General features: G+C 30.9%; 2 protein-coding genes across 13 annotated transcripts; both read right to left on the reverse strand.

The window, feature by feature from the left end:
- Positions 1-1,558: 1,558 nt before the first annotated feature.
- On the reverse strand, positions 1,559-6,392 carry LOC8287859 (probable amino acid permease 7). 7 transcript variants are annotated; one of them, XM_015728087.3, is made up of 9 exons: positions 6,145-6,392; positions 5,997-6,065; positions 5,244-5,309; positions 4,912-5,145; positions 4,732-4,825; positions 4,421-4,635; positions 4,139-4,272; positions 3,833-4,060; positions 3,095-3,742 (listed from the first exon to the last, which is right to left on the reverse strand). In XM_015728087.3, the coding sequence occupies exons 3-9, from the start codon at positions 5,305-5,307 to the stop codon at positions 3,341-3,343; spliced, it is 1,371 nt and encodes a 456-aa protein (XP_015583573.1). In that variant the 5' UTR covers positions 5,308-5,309; positions 5,997-6,065; positions 6,145-6,392; the 3' UTR covers positions 3,095-3,340. The 7 variants fall into 7 exon arrangements, with proteins under 7 accessions (XP_048226075.1, XP_015583573.1, XP_025015633.1 ...); XM_048370118.1 differs by lacking the exons at positions 5,997-6,065; positions 6,145-6,392 and adding an exon at positions 1,559-1,899 and having other exon boundaries at positions 3,678-3,742; positions 5,244-5,963; XM_025159865.2 differs by lacking the exon at positions 5,997-6,065.
- Positions 6,393-16,189: 9,797 nt separating this feature from the next.
- Positions 16,190-20,920, reverse strand: LOC8287861 (vacuolar cation/proton exchanger 5). 6 transcript variants are annotated; one of them, XM_048377387.1, is made up of 14 exons: positions 20,658-20,920; positions 20,501-20,586; positions 19,836-19,980; positions 19,315-19,578; positions 19,162-19,229; positions 19,049-19,077; positions 18,759-18,943; positions 18,431-18,643; positions 18,210-18,350; positions 17,799-17,915; positions 17,664-17,717; positions 17,272-17,388; positions 17,002-17,098; positions 16,190-16,671 (listed from the first exon to the last, which is right to left on the reverse strand). In XM_048377387.1, the coding sequence occupies exons 3-14, from the start codon at positions 19,878-19,880 to the stop codon at positions 16,649-16,651; spliced, it is 1,353 nt and encodes a 450-aa protein (XP_048233344.1). In that variant the 5' UTR covers positions 19,881-19,980; positions 20,501-20,586; positions 20,658-20,920; the 3' UTR covers positions 16,190-16,648. The 6 variants fall into 6 exon arrangements, with proteins under 6 accessions (XP_048233344.1, XP_015583572.1, XP_015583568.1 ...); XM_015728086.3 differs by having other exon boundaries at positions 18,747-18,943; positions 19,860-19,980; positions 20,501-20,556; positions 20,658-20,917; XM_015728082.3 differs by having other exon boundaries at positions 18,747-18,943; positions 20,501-20,556; positions 20,658-20,915.
- Positions 20,921-22,205: the final 1,285 nt, after the last annotated feature.

Below are 22,205 nucleotides of genomic sequence, written 5' to 3' on the forward strand. Positions count from 1 at the left end.
AAAATTTGTATTTTTTATTTTTCAATAAATATATCACGTCATATTATTTTTTGCAAATTTATTGGTATTTTAAAGAAAAAAATTATTTTTATAAATGAAAATTGTATTTTGCAAGTTATTTAGTTTGAAGGTAAAAATATTATTGAAATAGGGAGGTAGCCAGCAACTAGGGAGAGTTCTCTTCACAGTTGCTGAAGCAACCCGATCAACATATTTGGTGGAAGACCAAAAGGCACATGAGCAAAAGAGAAAGAAGATACAAAAATCAGTTCCTCCTTAATAGTTTACCCAATGGAGTCTATCTCCCAAGAAACACTAGAACTATCACTGATAGCCTTATAGAGGTTAAGGCAGTCCAGTGGGAGTAAGACACATGTATTATTCAAATAATAAACTTTATAAAGAAAATAAAAATATTATTTATACTCAATCAAAATGATTCCTTTCAAAAAATGATGTTCACTATCAATCATTGTTACGAGAAAAAAATTAAAAATATAGCAATCTATTATATTTTAAAAATTAAAGAGCGATAACAACTTTATATTTATTATATTCTCTTTACATTCTCTCTATTATTGATTTAAAGATATTATAAATATAATAAATAAAAGAACAAAGCATTGTTGTATTCTATTCTAATACCTTTAAACTTATATTTGTTTTTTTTATGTCTTTACATGACTTTTCCATTTCCACTCAAATTTCTCATTTTTCTTCAATGCTCTAAATTTTGATTAAATATTATTCTCAATCTCATTTTAGGTTTGTCTTTATCTTCTATTAGAGTTTTTATTTTTCTAATTTGCATGCATTCGATAGTGTAGCTCTATCATTTATATTTGAAACTTGTAGAGTCAACTTGAATTCAATTTGTTCTTACTGTCATTTATTTAGAATATAATTTTAGCAATTGATATTGAATATTATTGACAAAACAATAATTATTTTTTATTTATTTTTCTCGAAAGCTTTTGCATAATTGTAGTTAAAATAAAATAGATTGGATAATATAATTTTATTTAAATAAATTGAAATTAAATTTATCCTTATTATATTTAATTAAATTAACATTTAAACAAAAGTTAAAAAGTAAAAGACTAGATATATTATATTTAGTCGATCTTAAAATTTTGTTTATCAACAAGTGTTATGAGAAAAATATATATGAGTTATTCATATTAAAAGAAAGAGTTAAAATAGAAAAGTTAAAGTATTAAAACTAGGAAAAGACAATATAGAATGGGAAGTATCAAAATAACAAAGTTACAAAAAATATTATTCTCTTCTTAAAATTGTATGAAGAATAATATTTATATGCATATTTATTTCATACATCAGCGCCACAGCCATTAAGATTATCGGTAATATTGTTTAGAAAATTTATCAAATGCTTTAAGTGCATTCAAATATCAATTAAAATTACTTATTTCTCTATATTTTCTCATCCTTTTATCAAATTACTAAAAACTTAATATTTAAAAAAAAAAATAAAAAAAAAAATCAAATATATCTTTTTTTTTTCTACTATTAATCAATAATAAAAGAGATTCACAAATTCCTTCAAAGTGGGAGTTACCCACACATGCATGTCTCATTGAAATCTAACTTCTTCAGTCGCATTAGCAGGAGCCATATCAAACTGGTTTAAATGATCTCTAATACCATAAACACCACTTAATCTCTCATTGACAGAAAACTATTATTTTCTTTGTAAAGCGATACCCATCTCTCTTTTTTAACTTTATTTCTCTGTTTATATAAATAATTAACAAACATCAAACTCTTGCTGCTCTGTTCTATGCATATTTTCCTCTCTAATACTTTTCCAATCCCACCCAAAAGCCAGAAGTCAACGTCGTCGTTTTTCTGCCCCTTTGTGTGCGTTTTTTCCATTCTCTATCCTTGCCCATATGATCAAAGAGAAGCAACAAACAATAAGAGCTGTTGTATGTACAGATATAAATAAAAAGAGGATTTTGTATTTATTTCCATCTTCATTTTTCTTGTGTTTTTCATGTACACATAAGAGACAATAAGAGACAAGAGAACAAATTAAAAAAAAAAAGAGTTAAAAAAAATAATAATCCCATAAAAAAGTTGCACTATTTTTAATAAAATAATTCATATATAATTTTCTCTCGTACTATCCTTCTTATGCCCTATCTAGAGATGGCAATAGATAGGGCATAAGAAGGGTAATACAAGAGAAAATTATATATAAATTACTTTATTAAAAATAGTGCAACTTTTTTATGGAATTGTTATTTTTTTTTTTAACTCCAGTTTTTTTCTATTTATCGCTATTTTTTTATTTATTTTCTTGTCTCTTATTGTCTCTTATTTATATATATACTTGCACATATTATAAGTAATTCGTGGATAATTTATTTTACGCACTTATTAATTTAAAATAAATCGGTAATCCAATATAGCTCCAATCTAATTACAAGTTTTAATTTTAAAAAATACTGAAAATAGTTTGTTAAAATATTTACTACTACTTAACATACTGAGTCATTGGAATTTTATAATTTTCTATTAAAGTAATTTTATGCTTTTATTATATTTTTAATAAGTGTGTTTTCACTATTGATTAGATTAAACAGTGATGTAGTAATATTCATTTTATCAATTCTTGTAATACTCATTTAGAATTTGATATGGTTTATTTCAAGGAAAAAAATGTTTTCCTTATATAATTATTTTTTCTAAATATTTTCTTTATAATTTTTTTATCTTTCAAGTAATATTTTACTAAAACTTAAAAAGAAATTAATATTACAATTTACACATGTCCAATCAAGAATTTCCATAGAACTTCAGTAATTATTATTAGTAAACAGATTTAATAAATTCAATCCTTTAGAATTTTCAACATTTATTAAGGGCTTAAAATTCAATGATTATTTTTCTTGTTTTCCCAAAAGATATAAATTATGTTGAGTGATCTAGTCAAATTTGATTTAGTCAAATTCTGACTCAACTTGGTATATATTGTCACACATTATAAATGAATAAAGAATTCTTATTTAAATTATGATTATAAAGAAGAGAATGTTCATTGAAACAAAATATAAATGGTCAAAATGAATTCTAGGAAAATGATCTTTTACACCTCTTTTTCTTTTCTACAATTAATTAAAGTGTTAAACAAGCTTAAAGATCATCTTCCTGCAGACATTGCTGCTGGAATGTTACTGTCCTAAATTGGAAACCTCTTCAGACCCACACAACAAAAGAAGAAGCCAAGAATATAATGGACTTGCTTACTCAAGAAAAGCAGTTCACAGGCTGAACTAACTGTAATCTTATATTGGTCAGGAGAAAGTTTGTCCTGTCAGCCAAACTTGGCACTTATAAGCCCTTCAATTGACCCAATTAGACCCACAATTGACACAAGCAGACAAACAAAGCTAAAGGTCCTAAGAACAATCCATTTTCTTGTCCAAGGCCCAATTTTCTTCTGCACAAAGTACATTTCCACAGGAAAATATATTGCCAAAGGCCAAAAGTTCAATGCCCCCAGGACTCCTAAAATTTGGTTGAAGTAAGGGAAAGTCATTGCAATAGCAGTAGTTGCTGCAACATAAGCAGTTCTAGAACATAGCCTCAGAATATTCACCTGAAGAGGAGGAGAAAATGGGAGTTTCATGGTGTAAAATTTGTTCACAAACCTGCTTCTTGGATATTTGTTACCAAACCAACCTTCCACAAATGCAAAAACTGGCTGGCTATATATCTGAAGAAAGAAATGGTAATGTGGGATACGAAGAAAGGATTCACAAGGAAAACAAGAGTTTGATATTAAAAGTCTGTTGTGTATATATACCTGATATCCTCCAACCAAATGAAGAACAATGCAAGCATTTGCAAAGTCAATGAGCCAATAAGGTTCATAAAATCCGAATCCTGTCAAGAGATTTCCAGGCGTATTGTTGCCAAAAGCTGCATATCCAAAGCATCCACAGCAGAGATAAAAGAAAGTTGTGACAAAGATTGCAATCATTGATCCCTTCTTCATGGTTTTGTTCTCAGGCGGGGATGATTTCAATGTATCCTTCATTAATTTATGAACTTCCATCAGTTTGTTTTAGCTCCAATAATTTATCTTTTTAGAAAAGGAAAGAAACAATACCTGAATCTCAAGAAGAATAAGTGAATATGGATACGCAAAAGCAATATCTCCTAGTGCTTCAAAGGCCAACCATAATTTATCAGCAAGATTAGCAGCTGGAACTCCTGTTATGCTCCCTTTGATCCTCCCATTCTCTACAAATTGCACAAATGAACTTGAAAGGCTAATTCTTGTTGGGTTTGGGACAGGGATTTATATAATATATATATATTATATACATATATTAGATTGCAAGGGTAGAGAGAAAAAGAAAAAAGAGGCCAATATAATTGGCAATCATACCTATTACTTTTGCAAAACCAAGTCCAAACCCAATAAAAGAGTAAGTGAATGACATGATTGCTGCAATTACTGAGAGCCATTCCATGTTATGAAAATTTGGTATCTGTGACACAACTATCTGAACAAATCCAAATAGAAGCATAAAGTAAGTATCCTCATATGAACATGGAGCTCTATGCCCTTCTCTATGGTAACAATTTGACTTTTGAATTGCTCTGCATTAGTCAAACAAAAATGTAAAAGCATAAGACAGACGCCAAGGATCCTTGTGAATAATCAAAAGATAAAAGGTTTTATAATTGGAAGTATACTTCATGCTGGTTGCAGTAGTAATCACATAAGCAATACCAGTGCCAAACATGCTAAAGTATTGAAGCAAACCACAAAACCATGTCTGCGTCTTGCCTGTTCATAATAAGGATTTGTTAACTAAAATATTAGATAAGAATTTAAAAGAAGATTGCAGAAGAGAAAAAAAAATCTCAGACTACCAAGATTTACTCTAACAGCATCCATGTAAGAGTAGTTTCGTGTTCCGGTTACAGGGTCAGGAGACCTGTAACAATCAGACAGGAGAAATGCAGAAACATAGGTGACAATAGCAAAGCAAAGCAAGGAGATTGGTCCTGCTATCCATCCAAGTTGTGCTGTACTCCAAGCCAAGGAAAGAACTCCGGAACCAATCACAGCGGTTATTATGTGAGCTACGCAACTCCATAAAGTTCCTGGTGAATTGAGTTTCCCTCAGGAAGTAAATTCAAGATTGATATACAAGAAAAAAAGTACATGTATATTGAAATTCTAGTACTGAAAGCTTCTTTACCAGTTCTTAATGGCTTCCCATCATCATCATATGAACCATCAATAACTTGCTGCTGGACTGCCATCACTATACAATTCACAGGAGATGAAATGTTTCTAGCAGTTAACACCTATATACCCAAAATAAAGTCTATAACTCCAACTTTATAAAAACAGTATGCTTCCAAAAACAACTTGTGAAAGAGATGTTTCTCGTGTGCACATCTAAACTCAACTTTGGGGGTGCCTCAGAAATTATTAAAAGAGAGGATATCCTAACCAATCCTGAGCTGTGGCTCAGTACTATAGTCGATTCTGAGAGCTGTGAGGCTATAGATTTGAACCCAGAAAAAAATGACACATACGAATGTTTTACATTTTGGTATTAGATGATTGACACATGCTTTTATAATTTAAGACTAATAGTGTATAGACAGTAACGTACGCCACGTTCGGAAAACAATAATAGGTCTAGGGATAAAACTTTCTGACTTTTTGTACTCAGACATATGTATCCTCAGCATGCGGCTAGCAGTTCTTGACAACGATGTAACTTTAGTAAAGCAAAGGTTCATATAAAGGATTCCCTAATCCCAGAAACTTCCAATCATAAGATGCAGGAAAACAGCATAGAAGAAAATGTAATAGTTCCAAGGTCTACTAATTGGGCCAATATTCTGGGTTGTCTGTATTACTAACTTTGATTGATCCTAGCAAGCCAAGTGCTTTTACATAAATATTATGTATGCATCTCCAGTGGGGGCATTTTCATTACCCTCTTTATTCACTTTAATTCCTTGATACTTCAAAGCTTTTTAGTATGGACAAGCAGCACGCATCAGCCCTACAGTAGTAGCAGATATGTGAATGGGTGGCTAGCTTTCTTCTACGGAGAAAAAGAAAAAAGACTAAGTAAACGATACCTGCAAATTGCAATCACTTGTCTTAATCTTTGAAAGAAATTAACAAATCCCTTGCCCAATAGGAAGAAAAAGTTTGTTTCCTTCTTTTTCTTTCTCGTGAAAGGGATTAGAAATGTGTATGACATGATTTTTTTTTTTTCCTTACTTCTCATCACCTTTTACTGTCAATTAGTAATCATGCAATAGCAGATCCTCAATGCAAGATCATTTATACTTGGAAGGGAAAAGAATTTGATTGCAAGAAACCTCTTAACATAGGGTAATGAGAAATTTGGTACAAGGATCAAATTAGTTCTTGATGTTAAGTATCAACTGATTGGGATTTTCAATCACTTTTACAATCAGGCAATGCTACAGGCCAAAATTGCATAGCAAATATATGAATGTCTTCACCTTCCATGTTCATCATTTTACTTGGATGTTTCTTGGTGGTTGCTGAATTAATAATGGCAGTGTGAACAATGTAACGTGACATATATAAGAAACAGACAGATGTGAAATTATTATATGATTTTACTTGGATGACTAACTTACATGAGATGTAAGGAATGACGCTCATTCTTGTCTTATACAATTATCCAAAGATGGATAATAGGAAAATGCACTTTCAAATATTTGGTATTCTTTTAGTTAATTGAACTCTTACCAAATTTAACTTACAATTTTACAGTAAATAAAATGTTTATAATATCATTATCGAACTCAATTAATAATACAATAGAATTCCAATGAATTGATATGCGATGAATTAATAACATAATAAAGAAATATTTTTATAATTAAACTGGACCGATAAGTTCAATCGAAAATCGTTTGTCAGTCTGGTATAATGTCTCAAAAGATTAGATTTGCGGTTGAACTAAATTGGACCGGATAAACTAACTAAAAATAATGATTTTCACATATATTTGTTAAAAATATAATTAAAAAAATAAAAATACATTATAATACTAAAGATTGAACCAGCTTGTGACTTACATTTAGAAGAAGTATAATAATTTTTTACACTTTGTCACGACCCACTCTGGGGGCCCGTGACCGGCACTAGGGAATGGGTAGGCTTAAGGCCACCGAAACCCGTAGTAAGCCTTACCAACCCGCAAATCCAAATATACAATTAACCAAATATAAAATAGTCATAATTGTCTTGCATAATACATCATCAAACTACCAACAAGAGTCAGAATAGTTATACAAATTTTAAAATTCCCTACTGTGGATACTCTAGAGTAAAAATGACAAGTATACAAGTACAAGATAATTACAAAAGTCCGAAAAAGAAGAAGTCGGACTGTCGAATGTGCGAAGGCGAAAGTCTTTAATCACACCGAAAAAATTACAACCGAGATCGCCGAGTGAGTCAAAATCAAATAATCTAAGGGCTTTTGCAACCTTCACATGATATATTAATTATTCAAAACAATATACCAATTTCTGAATATAATTGCAGTCATAATATAAAATCATACACCATAATAATAAAATGATAAAAGGAGAGTGTAAATAAATAAAGACATTTTTACTTTCACGGGACGTGTGGCTAAGTAGAACCCTAACCCCAAATTCTAACAGCCACTTTGGCTCTCTTAATCCAATAAGACCAGGGACCTTACCTCCAGTCTGGTCACTTAAATATCCAAATAAGCCGGCGCCCCGAGAGCAATGCTCGACCAGGGACCTTACCTCCGGTCACTTAAATATCCAAATAAGCCGAGAGCAATGCTCGACCAGGGACCTTACCTCCGGCGAATTAACACAAATCAGCCCAGAGAGCCATGCTCGACCAGGCAAACCCATAAATATCTTATTACATGTCCATGATCATTACCGGCACATGTTCTACAAGCCACATTTCTCAATTCGCAATCATCACATATAATAAATATCATTATCTGATGAACTCAACCAACACATATCGAAATAAAGATTAAAGATTTAAGGTAAAACAACGTGCAATTTGCGAGGGGAAAAATAATAACGCTTATCTTATTATAACATACTAATAATAATATTTATATTATTTCAAATATTAATAATCAAGTGAAATCATTTATCTTGCGATACTAATAATCATATTAAGCACAAATTCTAAATAGCATATTAAAATCAGACTAGCAATAGCGCAAAGATTAAATGACTTTAACTCACAGATTTGATGCGTTCCACAGTCCGCTCCTACGCCTCGGGTGGAGCTGGCGGGAAGGCTGAATTATCTAATAACAAAAGACATACAATTAATAGACATTCGAAAATTTTTCCTAAACTTAGACCCTAAGGTCGACTGCCTAGAATTAAATTGGACTCGAGGATTCTGCCGAAAATTTGACAGAACCTCCCCTAAATTACGGATATTTACCCCCCGTAAAACGGGTCCAGGACCTGCCAAAAACATATCAGACATGCTGGAATTTAATAACAGGAGCCGGGCCACAAGAACTGCATTAATATTTTCCCGACTCCAAAACACCACAATCCAAACAATTCAATTTGATTTATTTTTAAACTACCCAACACAAGCAATTAATAGCCTCAATAACTTTCTAATATTATAACAAAATTTTTCAGAGTCTAATAAAATTATACCGAGTTGAAAATTAAAATATTTCGCGCGTCCAGAAAACACTGGGGTCCGGAAGCCGGTCCCGCCAACAGTGTCGGAATTCAAATCCGGAAGCGCCTACGCGAAGCTCAAGTTGCGGAGAGTCCGGAAGGACAAGAGTTTTGGCCGGAAAGTGGCCGGAAGGCGGCGGATCGGGGCCGGAAAGTCGCTGCTCACGCGACACCTTTCAAGGCTGCCGGCAAGGATTTCCGACGGAGGAGGGTTGCTTCAAGGGTTTTCGGGGGTGGGGAGTCCGATTCCGGCGCCAGATCGCCGAAAACAAGCCGGCAAGAGGCCGAACGGCGAAGACAACTCCCTACCTTCGGCTAACGTCGGCGGAAAGGAGGAAAGGGGAAGGGGAGCTGCTGCAGAGCGGCGGGAAGGGAGGAAGGCGCTGGCGACGGCGGCGGCGAGCTGGGCGGCACGTAGGCGGCGCGGGGAAGAAGACAGTCGACGGGGGGAGGGAGAAGGAAGGGAGGAAGGAAAAGGAGGAGGGGGAGGGGAGAAAAAAAAGTTTTTTTTTTTTTTATATATATATATAATTATTATTATAACTAAGGGTGTTACACACTTCATTATTTATAATCTATTTTCTTACGGCTAATATGTCTTATTTTTATTAATATAACTATATTGATGTGTCCACTTAAATTTATTTTTTAATTAATTATATTTTAATATTTGAGTCTTATTATATAATATTAACAATTAAAAATTTACTATTAATTTATTTTAATTATAATGTTAAAGTATAATAAATAAAATATAATCAATATTTATCAAATTGATCTAACCAACAGTTCAATCAATCAAATTGGTAGAATTAGAATTCGATGAATTCCTCCTAAAGATTCACATCTTACTCCATTACTTTTAGGGAACAGGAGAACAATAGCCTGACACAAAGGGTTGTGTAATTCCTGTTGAAGCATATATTCGGGGGTGGTTGCAGGGTGGACGACCGCGATTTTGAATCAGAAGAGAGATTTCAAGAAATTTCAGTCAATTCCACAAGCCAGTAGTAAGCCTTTGGTTAGGAAAGCCTGCTTTCTTATCTGAGTTATAACGCCAGACTGACCTAGTGGATAAATCAGGAATACATAAACAAAAACAGCAATTGGACCAACTAGATCAACACGCTATTGCTTCAAGAGAAGCTCCCGTCTTGCTCTTTAGTAAAAGCACATTTACTCCAAATACGACTCTCACTCAAATAGCACCTTGATCGATTCGCTTTCTAATTCGACTTTTAAAATACTACAATAAAGTGATAGTTTTTAGTCGTTTCCAACTCGGACCAATGGGTGATAAATTTGTAAGATTATATATGATAATAAAATTCTTACATGTTTTTATATGTCTCACTAGTGTACATATACATATATATATATATATATATATATATATATATATATATATATTAAATTTTGAGATATTATTTTTGACATTTGTGTTGTTATTTTGATTTATAGACTTTTTATTTTAACATGTGTATTATTCTTGACATATAGAATTCAAAATCATGTATAACTTTATAATTTTTTCTGTTTTATTGATTAAAAAGTTATTTTCATAATTAAATAATAATTTTAATCTTAAAAATAACAGTTTTATTATATTTTCATATTATATTAACTAATAAATTAATTTTTTAAATTAGACAATAATTATAAATTTAAAAAAATTATATTTTTAATTTTATATTAACTAATAAATTAGTCTTTTGATTATACAATAATCTCTAGTCCTAGAAAAAGTAATATCAACCATAAGTATAGTATTAATTTTAAAATACTATATATCAGTAAATAAATATTTTTAAAATAAGTTTTATATTATTGCACTAATAAAATTTTAAATATTAAATTTTTAACAAGACATTTATTTTAAAATATTATAATAATTATAAAATATTAAAAATTTAAATCTTATCTATGTAAATTTTATTTATATAATTATTTATAATTAAATTATAAACAACAGTCATCAACACGAATAAATAATTAATTTTATTAATATTAAATACACATTACCGCAAGAAAAGATGTCTTAAAATATGAATATTTTCATTGTTTCCTTGATTGAACTTTTTCTATAGATGTGTGATTTTATATTCATTGTTAAATGATAGTTATTGACGATAAAATAAGAGTTATTTTGTTTAAAAATAAAATCAGTATTATTTATACGAGTCCAACCTATTATATATTTTAGAATAATACTACATAATTTACCTTTTTTATCTCATTTTTTGTCCACTTGATGTAACATCTAATACTTTTATAAAATTATCTTTTAATATTTTAAATCAAAAAATAATTTATAAAAGTATTAGATGCCACATCAGATGGACAAAAGGTAAGAAAAGAAATATAGAATGTTTAGCATTTTTCTATATTTTAATATAGGGACTTTTTCCAGAAATATCATAAAAATGCTAAAAATATTATTTTTACTGTCAAAATTTAAAAAAAACACCGAAAATTGAAAAATTGTTTCAAAATTACAGTATATATTAGGTATAAATTTTTTTTACAAAATGGTATATTGTTATTAGCAATTTGGTATATATTTTCATAATATTTTTGTTATTTAGTTTTTAGTATATGTTTAGTATCCATTCGATAATATTAATTTGATATGCATAATTAGTACCTAAAACTATTTTTTGATATCCAATTCATATATTTTAATATATGTTTTGTATACAACATATATATTTGATATATAGCTAGTATTTAAAATTATGTCTTGGTATCCATTTCAAATATGTATAGTTTAATATATATTAAATATATATTAGGTATATAACTACTATCTAAAAATGATATCTGAAATTAACTTCTAAAGCCTATTTTTTGGTATCAATTTCATATATTTTGGTATCTATTTAGTATACATTCGTTAGAATTAATAACATATTTATTTGTGTTCAAATTGATTAATTATTTTAATATATTTATTTGTGTTATTCTATTTTTATGAACTTAATTTACTGCATGTGTATTATATTATTTTGATATTTATTTTAATATTAATTTAATTAATAAATGTTATTAGATTGTATTTAAAAAATAAAAAGTTATCTTTAGACTCCAGAATTATACATTGAAAGTTTATTTTTCAGTTGGGTACATGAATTCTATGAAAAGGATGATTTTCCCCTTCAATTAGATTTTTTTCTTTAAATGTATGTAAGTGTTTTACTGCACCAAATTACTATTCTAGTCCCCGCCCCACGCCCTCTCCTTGACAGTTCTTCCCTACTGTTCACTGTCGCTCGATTTTTTGTCTCACTGCCAAATTCATACTAGTCGCTTTTCTTGACGTCGCTAGCCTTTCGCCGCCATTTGTTTCACCGGAAACAACCGGTTAACGACGAAACAAGGAAGACAACTTCTGTTATGGCTGCCAACGTTGATTCACCTAGTTGTCGGCTTCTTCTCATGGATCCAATACTGGAAATGGATTATTCGACCCCCAAAACCCCCGACCTGAGCTAGCCCGCCTCTGACATCAGCTCCTCGACGATGAACGAACCAAAACAATAAAGTTGAGAATAAAAAACAATATAAATAATATACTATATAAGAATAAATGAATAAAAAGAATACAATATAAATAATTACTTTTTCAAAAAATATGGCATATAGTGTAAGTTCTCTTTTAATATATATAATTGGCATGGGCTCAAAAGTGATAAAAATATAAGCTTCAGATTGGAAAAAGGCCTAAAGCCCACTAATATAAGGAGGATTAATTTTATTTTAGGGTGTGTTTGAAATTTTTATTAGATAATTAAGTTAAATAATGGATGATTATAAAATGATGTATGTTTATTAAAATTTAATAATTAAGTGCATAAAAATTTATAATATAGTGTATAAATTTAATATATATTTATGATTTAGTATATATAGTAAATTGTATGATACTTTTTAAAGTGAAAAATAATTCCTACATTTAGGATAATAAAATAAAAGGATAGTTTTCTTAAAATCCTAAAAATACAAAAATAGATAATAAAAAGGCATAGACAAATATGTGTGTGTGTGTGTGTGTGTGTGGTGTGTGTATCATGAGGCATAGATAAGATTATCTGTTTCAATAATAATTGATCTTATTTTGATGTTGATGGTGGATGGTTTATGAAAGATGCAATATTGTTTAATGAAGATATAATAATAGTATGTGTAATGACGGTGGTGGTAAGGCAAATGTAAGATTGATTTTTTATTTTTCTAGGAACCGTATGTGTATCTTTCGATGCATACGGTTCAACAAAAATCGATGGTCTACAGGATTCATAACTACTCATCTTACTATATGACGCTTATCTAGCTCTGGAATTTGATAATGCATAACTTTGGCAAATCGCTTCGTTCCAATCATTTTCGGCGCAAGTGCGTTAGATCAATAAGCTATTATGCACTCTTCCAAGGGTGGTTGTTTCTAAAACACCTTATGGTTGTCTCTACACCCCTACCTCATATATCATTGAATGGTCGCACCAAAACAGTATTTTACATGTCTAGTCAACTGTTGCGCCTCCATGATGGCTATATTTCTTGGAGTGAACTCTAAGCGAATATAAAGCGCATGAGTTGATATGCAACCTCCATGAATAAGCTTGAGAACTTTTTTTGAATTGCAGACCCCCAACACATTAACATAAAAACTCCAAGAACCAATTCAGTTCAACCCCTAAGAAAGGTTAGACGATAGATTTCTTAGAAAGATGATTAAGAATTATAACCTAAAGAAAACTAAGTCCCTTAAACCCCAATCCTAAGTACGCCACAAGGATAAATCAATTCCTTGATAAGTAAGTTTTGCATTCAAACAAGAACACAAGATACAAGCAATTCTGGCTTGAAAGGAAGTAAAAAATTTTAATTAATCATAATCTGCTAAAGGCATATGAACTTGACATGTTTTAAAGATGTACCCAAAGTCTAAGTAAGAATAGAACTCTTACTTAACTAATAAGGATTTACATCTAATCTAGGATAAAGATAACCTTCATAACTAAAAGAGATAACTTAAATAAAGTCCTAGTTAGATTAAAATACATATGTGGCCGCCCAAAATAAGTCATAAAACCCTAATTTATATAAGTCATATAGATGGACCTCATAACATAAGCCAAGTTAGGCACAAAGTCTTCATATGCTCAAATTCAGCTTCTTTAGTCTTTTTAAGCCCAATTAAATTCATTCAATAAACTGAATTAGATTAATAAGCTTTGAACTTAAATGCAATTCTTCAAGCCTTGATGTGTCCTTAACCCAAATGTCTTGGATAAACTCATTGACTTGCAATTTCAATCGAAGTATAACTCCTAATTGAATTAGAATTCCTTTCGTTACTTGAACTCCTAATAATATTAGGACTCTTTGCAGGATTAAGATTCCTAGTTGAGTAAAGAATCCTTATTGGATTAGAATTCCTTGAGCTAATAGGATTTGCATCATCAAGACTCCTTGTTGAAGTAGGATTCGTTGTGCTAGTTTGGTTCGTATCATGAGTTATGTTAAGTGATAATTTTTTAGTTTAAATAATTCTTTAATCTATCTGATAGTCCTTATAACCTTACAATGATCTGTGTTTTTGGTAAACAGTCGTGTGGGCCTAGTTACTGCTACACTCTTTAATATTATTTTATTATTATATCTTCTTAGTCTATCCAAGCCAATGATATGGGTTCTCTGATGTTTTAGGTTGCCATTTGATTTTGAACAATTTGTTGTTGACTTGCTACATAAATATTTAATTATAAATTTATACTAACTTTCCACATTAAATTAAATAGTAAAATTTAAAAGTTAAGTATTTAACCATTAAATTTAAATAAGTTAATGCATTATTTTTTTAATTATTTTATTAATTTAACATATCTTGTTAATTTAGATTATTATTGAATTCATATATAGCTTTCTTTTATTTATATAAGTTAAAACTATATAGGTAAATCTTATAATTATTTTTTAAAAAAAAAAGAGAGAATAAAAGAAATGAGGCCATAGATTCATGTTGTCCCGACATAAATTTTCTTATTCACTAATTAGCTATTTAGCCAATTATTACTGGTTTATTAAAGGGTTTTGTACATAAATGCTCCTCTTATAATAATAATTACATCTTTATTCAAAAAGAAAGTCTACATGCTTTTCTAGGAAACATATTTGTAAAAATACGCTGAAATCATATACCATAAAAATTAATTAAACACTATTTAAGAGTATATAGATAAGATGTTAAGGGTCTCTTCTAACTTAACTATAGATTTCGAGTTTGAGCCTTAGATATGCAGCTGTGTTAAAATTCTTGAAATAGTGTTTTGCCACCCATAAGGGTCAAGAATTAGTATTTTACCACCCGTAAGAGTCATAACTGGCACACTCTAAATTAACTCTAGATATATGTATACTAAAAAAATTCAATTAAACATTAACCATACTAATCTTTAAAAACAATTGCACATCAACTAAACTTCAACTAAAAATCAACAAAATCATCCGGTTATAAAAAAAAATATTAAATAAACAAAAAAAAATATAAAATTAAAATCTAAATAAATATGGATTAGACAATAAATAAAAACATCAATCAAACAACCAAACATAAATTATATCCACCTTAACATTAATAAAACTTTAACAATTAAAATATAATTAAACTAAATTAAGCAATAAATATAGAATTAGTAACATTAATGAAAATGGAATATATAGTTCTATGTTATTAAAGATTTATTTTAAGTATAATTAGTATTAAATTATGATATATGTAATTAATTTACTAGAATTATTTGATCAAATTAAAACAGTAACTACATTCGATTAATATAAATAAACTTAATGATGACAATCTGATAATTGAGGGGTTACTATGATAAAATTATTTTTGATAATTTTGCAATTAATTAAGTCGGTAAAGGTAGTTTGGTAATTTTATTATTAAAAAGATAAGTTCATATTTTTAATAATTTCAATCTAACCTAAATCTATATAATTATGGACTTAAATGAAATGAAGATAGGGAAATAAAAAGTCTTATGAAAAAAAAAAAAAAAGATCAAAGAGAAACTCTCTCTTCTCTCAGCTGCCACTAATGGCAAACAATGTTACAAAGGGAGAGGGAGAGGGAGGCTGGAAGCTTGGATGCAGACAGAGAAAGCACTGATGAACTCGATAGTGACAATAGATGGAGGGCAACTAACGGCGGCAAAAATAGTTCAAGAAATTTCGGCAATCAAAGCTTCAAAACGACGACTCTCCTCCTTCCACGACGTTAACAGCTAAAATTGGTGGCATTCATCCCGTCTTTTCTTGGGCTTTTTTTGGACGGCAACGATGACCAAAAATAAAAAAACGTAAAGGTCAAATTACAAACAAAAAACAGCATAAAAATATTAATATATTAAAAAAAAAAAAAAAAGCAAGCTTAAACAGTGTAAATTTGCTCTTTATTAAGAATGCTGGAGTAATATGGCAAAGAGAAGAAGAAGAGGAGATTACAACAATTTCTCATTTGCTTTCAGGACAAATGGATCGACAGTTTTATGCAGCAGTCCCCTAAATTAAAATCAATTAACTATTATTCATTCAGACTGCTCAGAATTATATATAAAAAAATAAAAACAGTTGCACTACAAAAATTTCTTCTTTTTTTTTTTTACTTCAAATTTTCTACAATATTGACATTTTAACTTGTCATCTAAGTAAACACTGAGCATAACAACAGGGGCACCAGAAGAGAGAGAAACAAAAAAAGAAAAAAACGTTTGGGCAACACACTTGTTCAATAACTTTATCTGAACAAGCACTGGCATATGCGCGATGATATATACACACACCGAACATGAAGAACCGATTTTTGGTGATGAAGTAGCTGCGACCATGACTATGGTTTCGGATCATTGCCGTCTGCAGAAATACAGATTCACAATCATATTTTCATAGCAAAGCCAATACGTAATCGGCATATTTAACTGTTAAGCTAAACCAAGAAGCAGGCAGAGTGTAGCCTGCTTAGTAGGGGGGTGGGCACACACATCAGACACATGATCATTAGTGTTATCCATCGGATCCAGATGAGGGATTAGAGGATTTTAAGACATCATGACAATTTCTTTTATTTCTCTTTTACTAATAGAGAAGATATCCTATATTATTCTGATTCAGGTTTTTAATCTTTTGGACTTGTTTGCCGGCCCCTATTATGTGTCCAAACAAACGAGTGTGTAGGAGTTTAACCTGTTTGGATAGGATCTTCATGCACGAAGAAACTTGCAGCAACAATTACATAACAAAGAATGAGCATTAGTCCTTTGAAGTAATTAGAGGTTCCTTCCTGCAAACATAACATGAAAGTTTAAGGGTTTAGTCAATTGCTCCTGGCAACAATGATCACCAGAAAGGTTTTCCTTCTATTCTTTTTTCACTCAATGATTGGAAAGTTAACATCTTAACTTCATAAAAAGAACTCCATTACCAGATATTACTTCAATATTTTGGAATACAAACCTGAAGAAAGAAGGCTACAACTATGACTGTTATGAAAAGAGTTGCTGTTTCAAAAAGTTGAAAGTTCAAGTCCATAGGCTGCCCCATTATCCACCCAACAACAACACAGAAAGGAATCTGCAGTAATAGCAATACCACATGTTTTATTATGAATATATGCCGAAAATGAAAATTTATCTATTAAAAGAGATGATAGCCAGCACAGTAACAAACCTAGGGAATAAAAAAATTGTAAATATCAGAATACCTTTTTTTTCCATAACAGAAGAAGAATTTGAAATGTTAATTTTTTTCATTACAGTATATACCATCACTAGTTCATTTTGTGTAAGAACAACCCATAACCTGGAGCTCATTCAAGATCAATTTTTTCTACACTATATGATACTTACTGCAAACATAGATATCTGTGTTGATGAACCTATTGCCACCCCCAATGATATATCCTGAACACGAGCTTACAGTTAAAAACAGCATAATCAAACTATAAGAAGTCACAAGCAATGAAAAGATTAGAGTAATCCTACAAGCTTGTCTTTCATTGCAAACATGATAGCACTTGCATGCTCTGCAGCATTCCCCACAATTGGAAGCAGGATAACACCAATAAACGAAATTGGTATGTTCCATGCTTGAGATGTTCCCTGTAAAACAATCACCCACCAGAAAGAACTCAGTGGAAAGTCACTGAAATAACACCAAACTCTTGGAAAATAGATATTATCCTAGAATCATTGCCTAAATTAGGTAATAACTGCAACCCAAGTGGCACAAATGATTTACAGTAAAATCTCAGTGTGATTGATTGTGGTTAAAGAGAAAGTATGTAAGAAGGATGCCCTTGAGAAATCAAGCAGTTACCAGTAAATATAATTAACAATACACCAAGTATGCATTCATTAAATAAGGGAAAAGACGGCATACAAGATCAAATGTACCTCTATGGCATCAACTAAATATTCTGATAGAATAGAGATCCAAGCTGTCATTATTCCAAGCCAAATGAGTGATTCCCATTTAGAGATCTCCGGTGTTTCTTCATCACCGTCATCTGCACCCTCCCCATTCTGACTCACTTCCTGAGTTCACACGATTAATGGCACCAATCCCAAGCAGATGTAGAAGATAAAAAGAAGCTTGATTATAGAAAATAACCAACCTCTGAAAGGGGAACATATAAATCTGTTTGACCCCTTAGCTGGAAGAAAAGATAAGCAGCATATACCACAAGCATAACACAACTGCTAAATCTTGAAAGAGCCAATTCTGACTTTCCATAATGCACCTCTGTGTGAGTATAGTGCAAGACTGCAGGAAAAAGCAGCCCCATGACAGCCATCAACAGCAATCCCGAATTCACAACAGCAGTTGCCTGTATGTCAACTTAGCTTAGCCATGGCTGAAAGCGGCAAGATAAAGAGCTGGGAAACCATTAGATGGTTAGCAGAATAAAAAAGAAATCATATTATGTACACCTTGTTAAAGACCTGTTCCTTCCGATAAAACACAAGTCCGCCACAGAAGAATGCACAACCAAGAACCAGCAACATGTTTGACAAAATAGAGCCTAGTAAAGACAACTGAACAACACGTATCATCCGACTTCTTAGTGCATAAATTGCAATAATCAGTTCTGTTGCATTTCCAAATGTAGCATTAAGAAGACCACCAACTGCAATTACCATCCAACATTTCAGTGATGGGCAAGGAGAAAAAAATCAATCTCTCTAGATGTGACACATTGCAAGTAAAAATAATTATGAAAGATATTTTATACCTGTAGCCCCCGTGTAAAAAGCCAATTGCCTACATCACAGCAGTAAGCAAGCAATGTTAACTGCCAAACAACCAAATACGACATGATAATTGAGACAAAGAAGGAATTCTTACTCTGTAGCATAACCTAAACGCTCAGCCAAAGGTGTTATACCCAATAAACTAAGAAAGAAGACCCATCCCTGCAATTGACCTCAGCATATTAGTGAAATATATTAAGCACACATGGTAATATGAAACAGCAGAATACAGACAATTATAACTCACATTATGCCCGGACGATATGTGTACAAGGATTGCAAGAGGCCCAAAGGGCATAAGCAAGTTTAGTTTATTTGAAAAAACTACAGTTTTTATACTCCTATATACACCATTCCTCCACCTCTTACTACCACCAGGTGGAAAACCACCAGATACAGATCCATATTCAGCTATATGATTAGGTTGCATCTTCTGGGTTCCCAACTCAGGGGAGAAAAGACTCTCATCCTCAAACTCATGCACAGATCCGTTCTCAGTTATTGATCCCATCTGCAACAACAAAATCTCTTGCAATTACAAGTCGCCATTTCTACCAGCTAACGGATATTGCAAATAAAGTAGAAACTAATTAACTTCACTTTTGCTTATCGAATATGGAAAAAAAAATAGAGAAACTTTTTAGCAACTAAATTTTTTTTAAAACATACAATAGAAAAGATTGCATATCTAGATAAGAGTTTCAATATCAAATGCGGCAAGGATTTCAAATCAGTTTCCAAATGAAAGAAAACGAATATGCAACTTACTTCAAGTTGGGATTGAATTCCTACCGCATGTAACTTGTAGTCCATACCCTGAAGTTACAAGAACAAACTTTTTGCTGCATCCATGAATGCTCTACCAGCACATTGAGTGCTCACAGCAGTTTCTCAATCTCAAAGAAACAGGATCCTAGATTTGCAAGCCACGTTGATGGAAGAAAACAAGAAACAACATTAGCAGCCTATTTACGTCTCTGAAATCAAATGTCATATCAATACCTTACAACCTCCTTTATCAATAATGTCATAAATGTAGGAAGTACTAACCCTCCAAGAGATATTTAAAAAAGAAAATAACATTAAACCTTTAGGATAAAGTTTGAGATTTTCTATTTTTTTTTTTTTTAAGTTCTATCTAAACAAAAAGATATAATTATACAAAAACATAATATTCAACACAACCCAATTGCCTTCAAAAAAAATAAGTTGGAATCATAACTACCCGTTATTTGATTATATCCTCTAATTCAAAAGAAAGACATTGCCAGAAGAAACAAAACCCATTTCAGCTACAGATCATGTGAGAACATAGAGATGGGATCAAAAACCCAATCAAGAAATCAAAAACACCATTAAAAACTGGTGGCTACATGCAGATGGGATCTGAGAGAAATGGAAAAAGAATTTAAAAAAGAAAAAAAAAAACAAACCTTTGACTGTTGCAGAAAAGGTGGTAAGAGGGAATCCAAAAGCACAAACCACCCACCTAACAAAAACGCACAAGATTTTTTTTGCTCTGCCGGAAAGGAAATAAATTAAATCAAAATAAAATCAAAACAAAAATTGACCGTACGATTCTTTGTATACCTAGAGAAGTCTGTGCCTTTCTTGATAATTGATTTCTCCGCTTAATTCGTCTTTTCCTAAATAAAAAAAAAAAAAAAAAAAAAAACAGAATTGGGATTTTTTTGGGCGCTAGAGCTTATTAGTGAAGCGTTTGCTTATTTAGGACAAGACAGACACAGGAGCGGATCCAAATTCTCTTCTTATTTTTCTCATTGTTTTATTCTATTTTTTTTCCTAAATTATCTTTTACCGATTTTTTCTCTTGTAAAAGATTTTTATTTTAAAAAAAAGCAATAATAATGAGATATTTTAATTTAGAATTTTCTCGCTGTAGATCAGATTCCAAGAAGTTTCTTCGACATTGATGATTGATATGTGAGGGCACGACTTCCTTCAATGGGTTTGGGCTTATATGTATTCAAGCTTTCGTAGCAGTGCTGTCAGATTATAATAAAATCAATTTCTCAATAAAATCTTACTAATTGCTTAGATAAAATCGGTTAATTCGATCCTTTATAGTTATTATTTTAATTAATTTATGATAAAATTTAAAATTAGGGATAAAAAAGAGTTAGGAATCTCTTGATTAGTAACCACTTTTCAAAGTAAAAAGATCAAAAAAGATAAATTTAGATAAAATGATTAATGGGTCATCCATAAATGTTATTTTAATTCATATGCTTTTAAAAAAAACAGCTACTAATTAAAAAAGTTATACATAGGATTTTGCAAACATAAGATTTCAAATCCTATTTTGGTTTCTGTGTCAAATGTATGGATGGCTTCCTAAGAATGTATGAATATGGAATGGGCGAGTCGTGGACTAGGCTTATTATCAGCCTCTCGTATATATATATGCATGAAGCCACTGCTTGACGAAAAAATGGAGAAGCTCTACTGGATATTGATGGCAGATTGGTCCAATACAATCTGGAAATTAGCAGACATGAGGAACTAGTGGTTCATGGAATTGCAGTTGGGGTTGGATTTGAAGCAGATAGCTACATTTGAGACCCTCATTTTCACCTAATATGATTGCCCTGATGTAGAAATAGCTTTGTTGTACTAGTATCATATGGAGAATTAGAAATGCATTGTTTGCAGCTGTGCCATCTTCTTTTCTTTTCAAGTGGATTATTCTTTTCATCACATAAAATCTGTGATTTTGTTAGTTCTTTTTAAGTGGTCATTTGAATATGCAATCTGACTCTCTTATAATTAATATATTTATATTTTTAAAATATTATTAATTTATTAAATTCAATAATCTAAAGCAAAAGAAAGTTGGTGTCTTAAAAGTTTACCAATTAATAAAATTATTAATTTATTAAATATTAAATATACAAAGGTCGATTGTAATTATATTTGTAATGTTTGCAATGTATGATTAGGTATTTATATGTGAAATTTTTTTATTTAAATTTTAATATATTATTTTTATCCGTATATCAAATTGATCAATAATTGATATATATTTCTCTGTTATTCTTAGAGTTGACGGTGATAATAAAATCTTTAGACGCGATCTTTTTTCTCGTTGGGCTCTAGAACTAGTAAGGTGATGGATGA

The sequence above is a fragment of the Ricinus communis genome, chromosome 1 (genome assembly GCF_019578655.1).
Source record: "Ricinus communis isolate WT05 ecotype wild-type chromosome 1, ASM1957865v1, whole genome shotgun sequence".
NCBI classification, from domain to species: domain Eukaryota; kingdom Viridiplantae; phylum Streptophyta; class Magnoliopsida; order Malpighiales; family Euphorbiaceae; genus Ricinus; species Ricinus communis.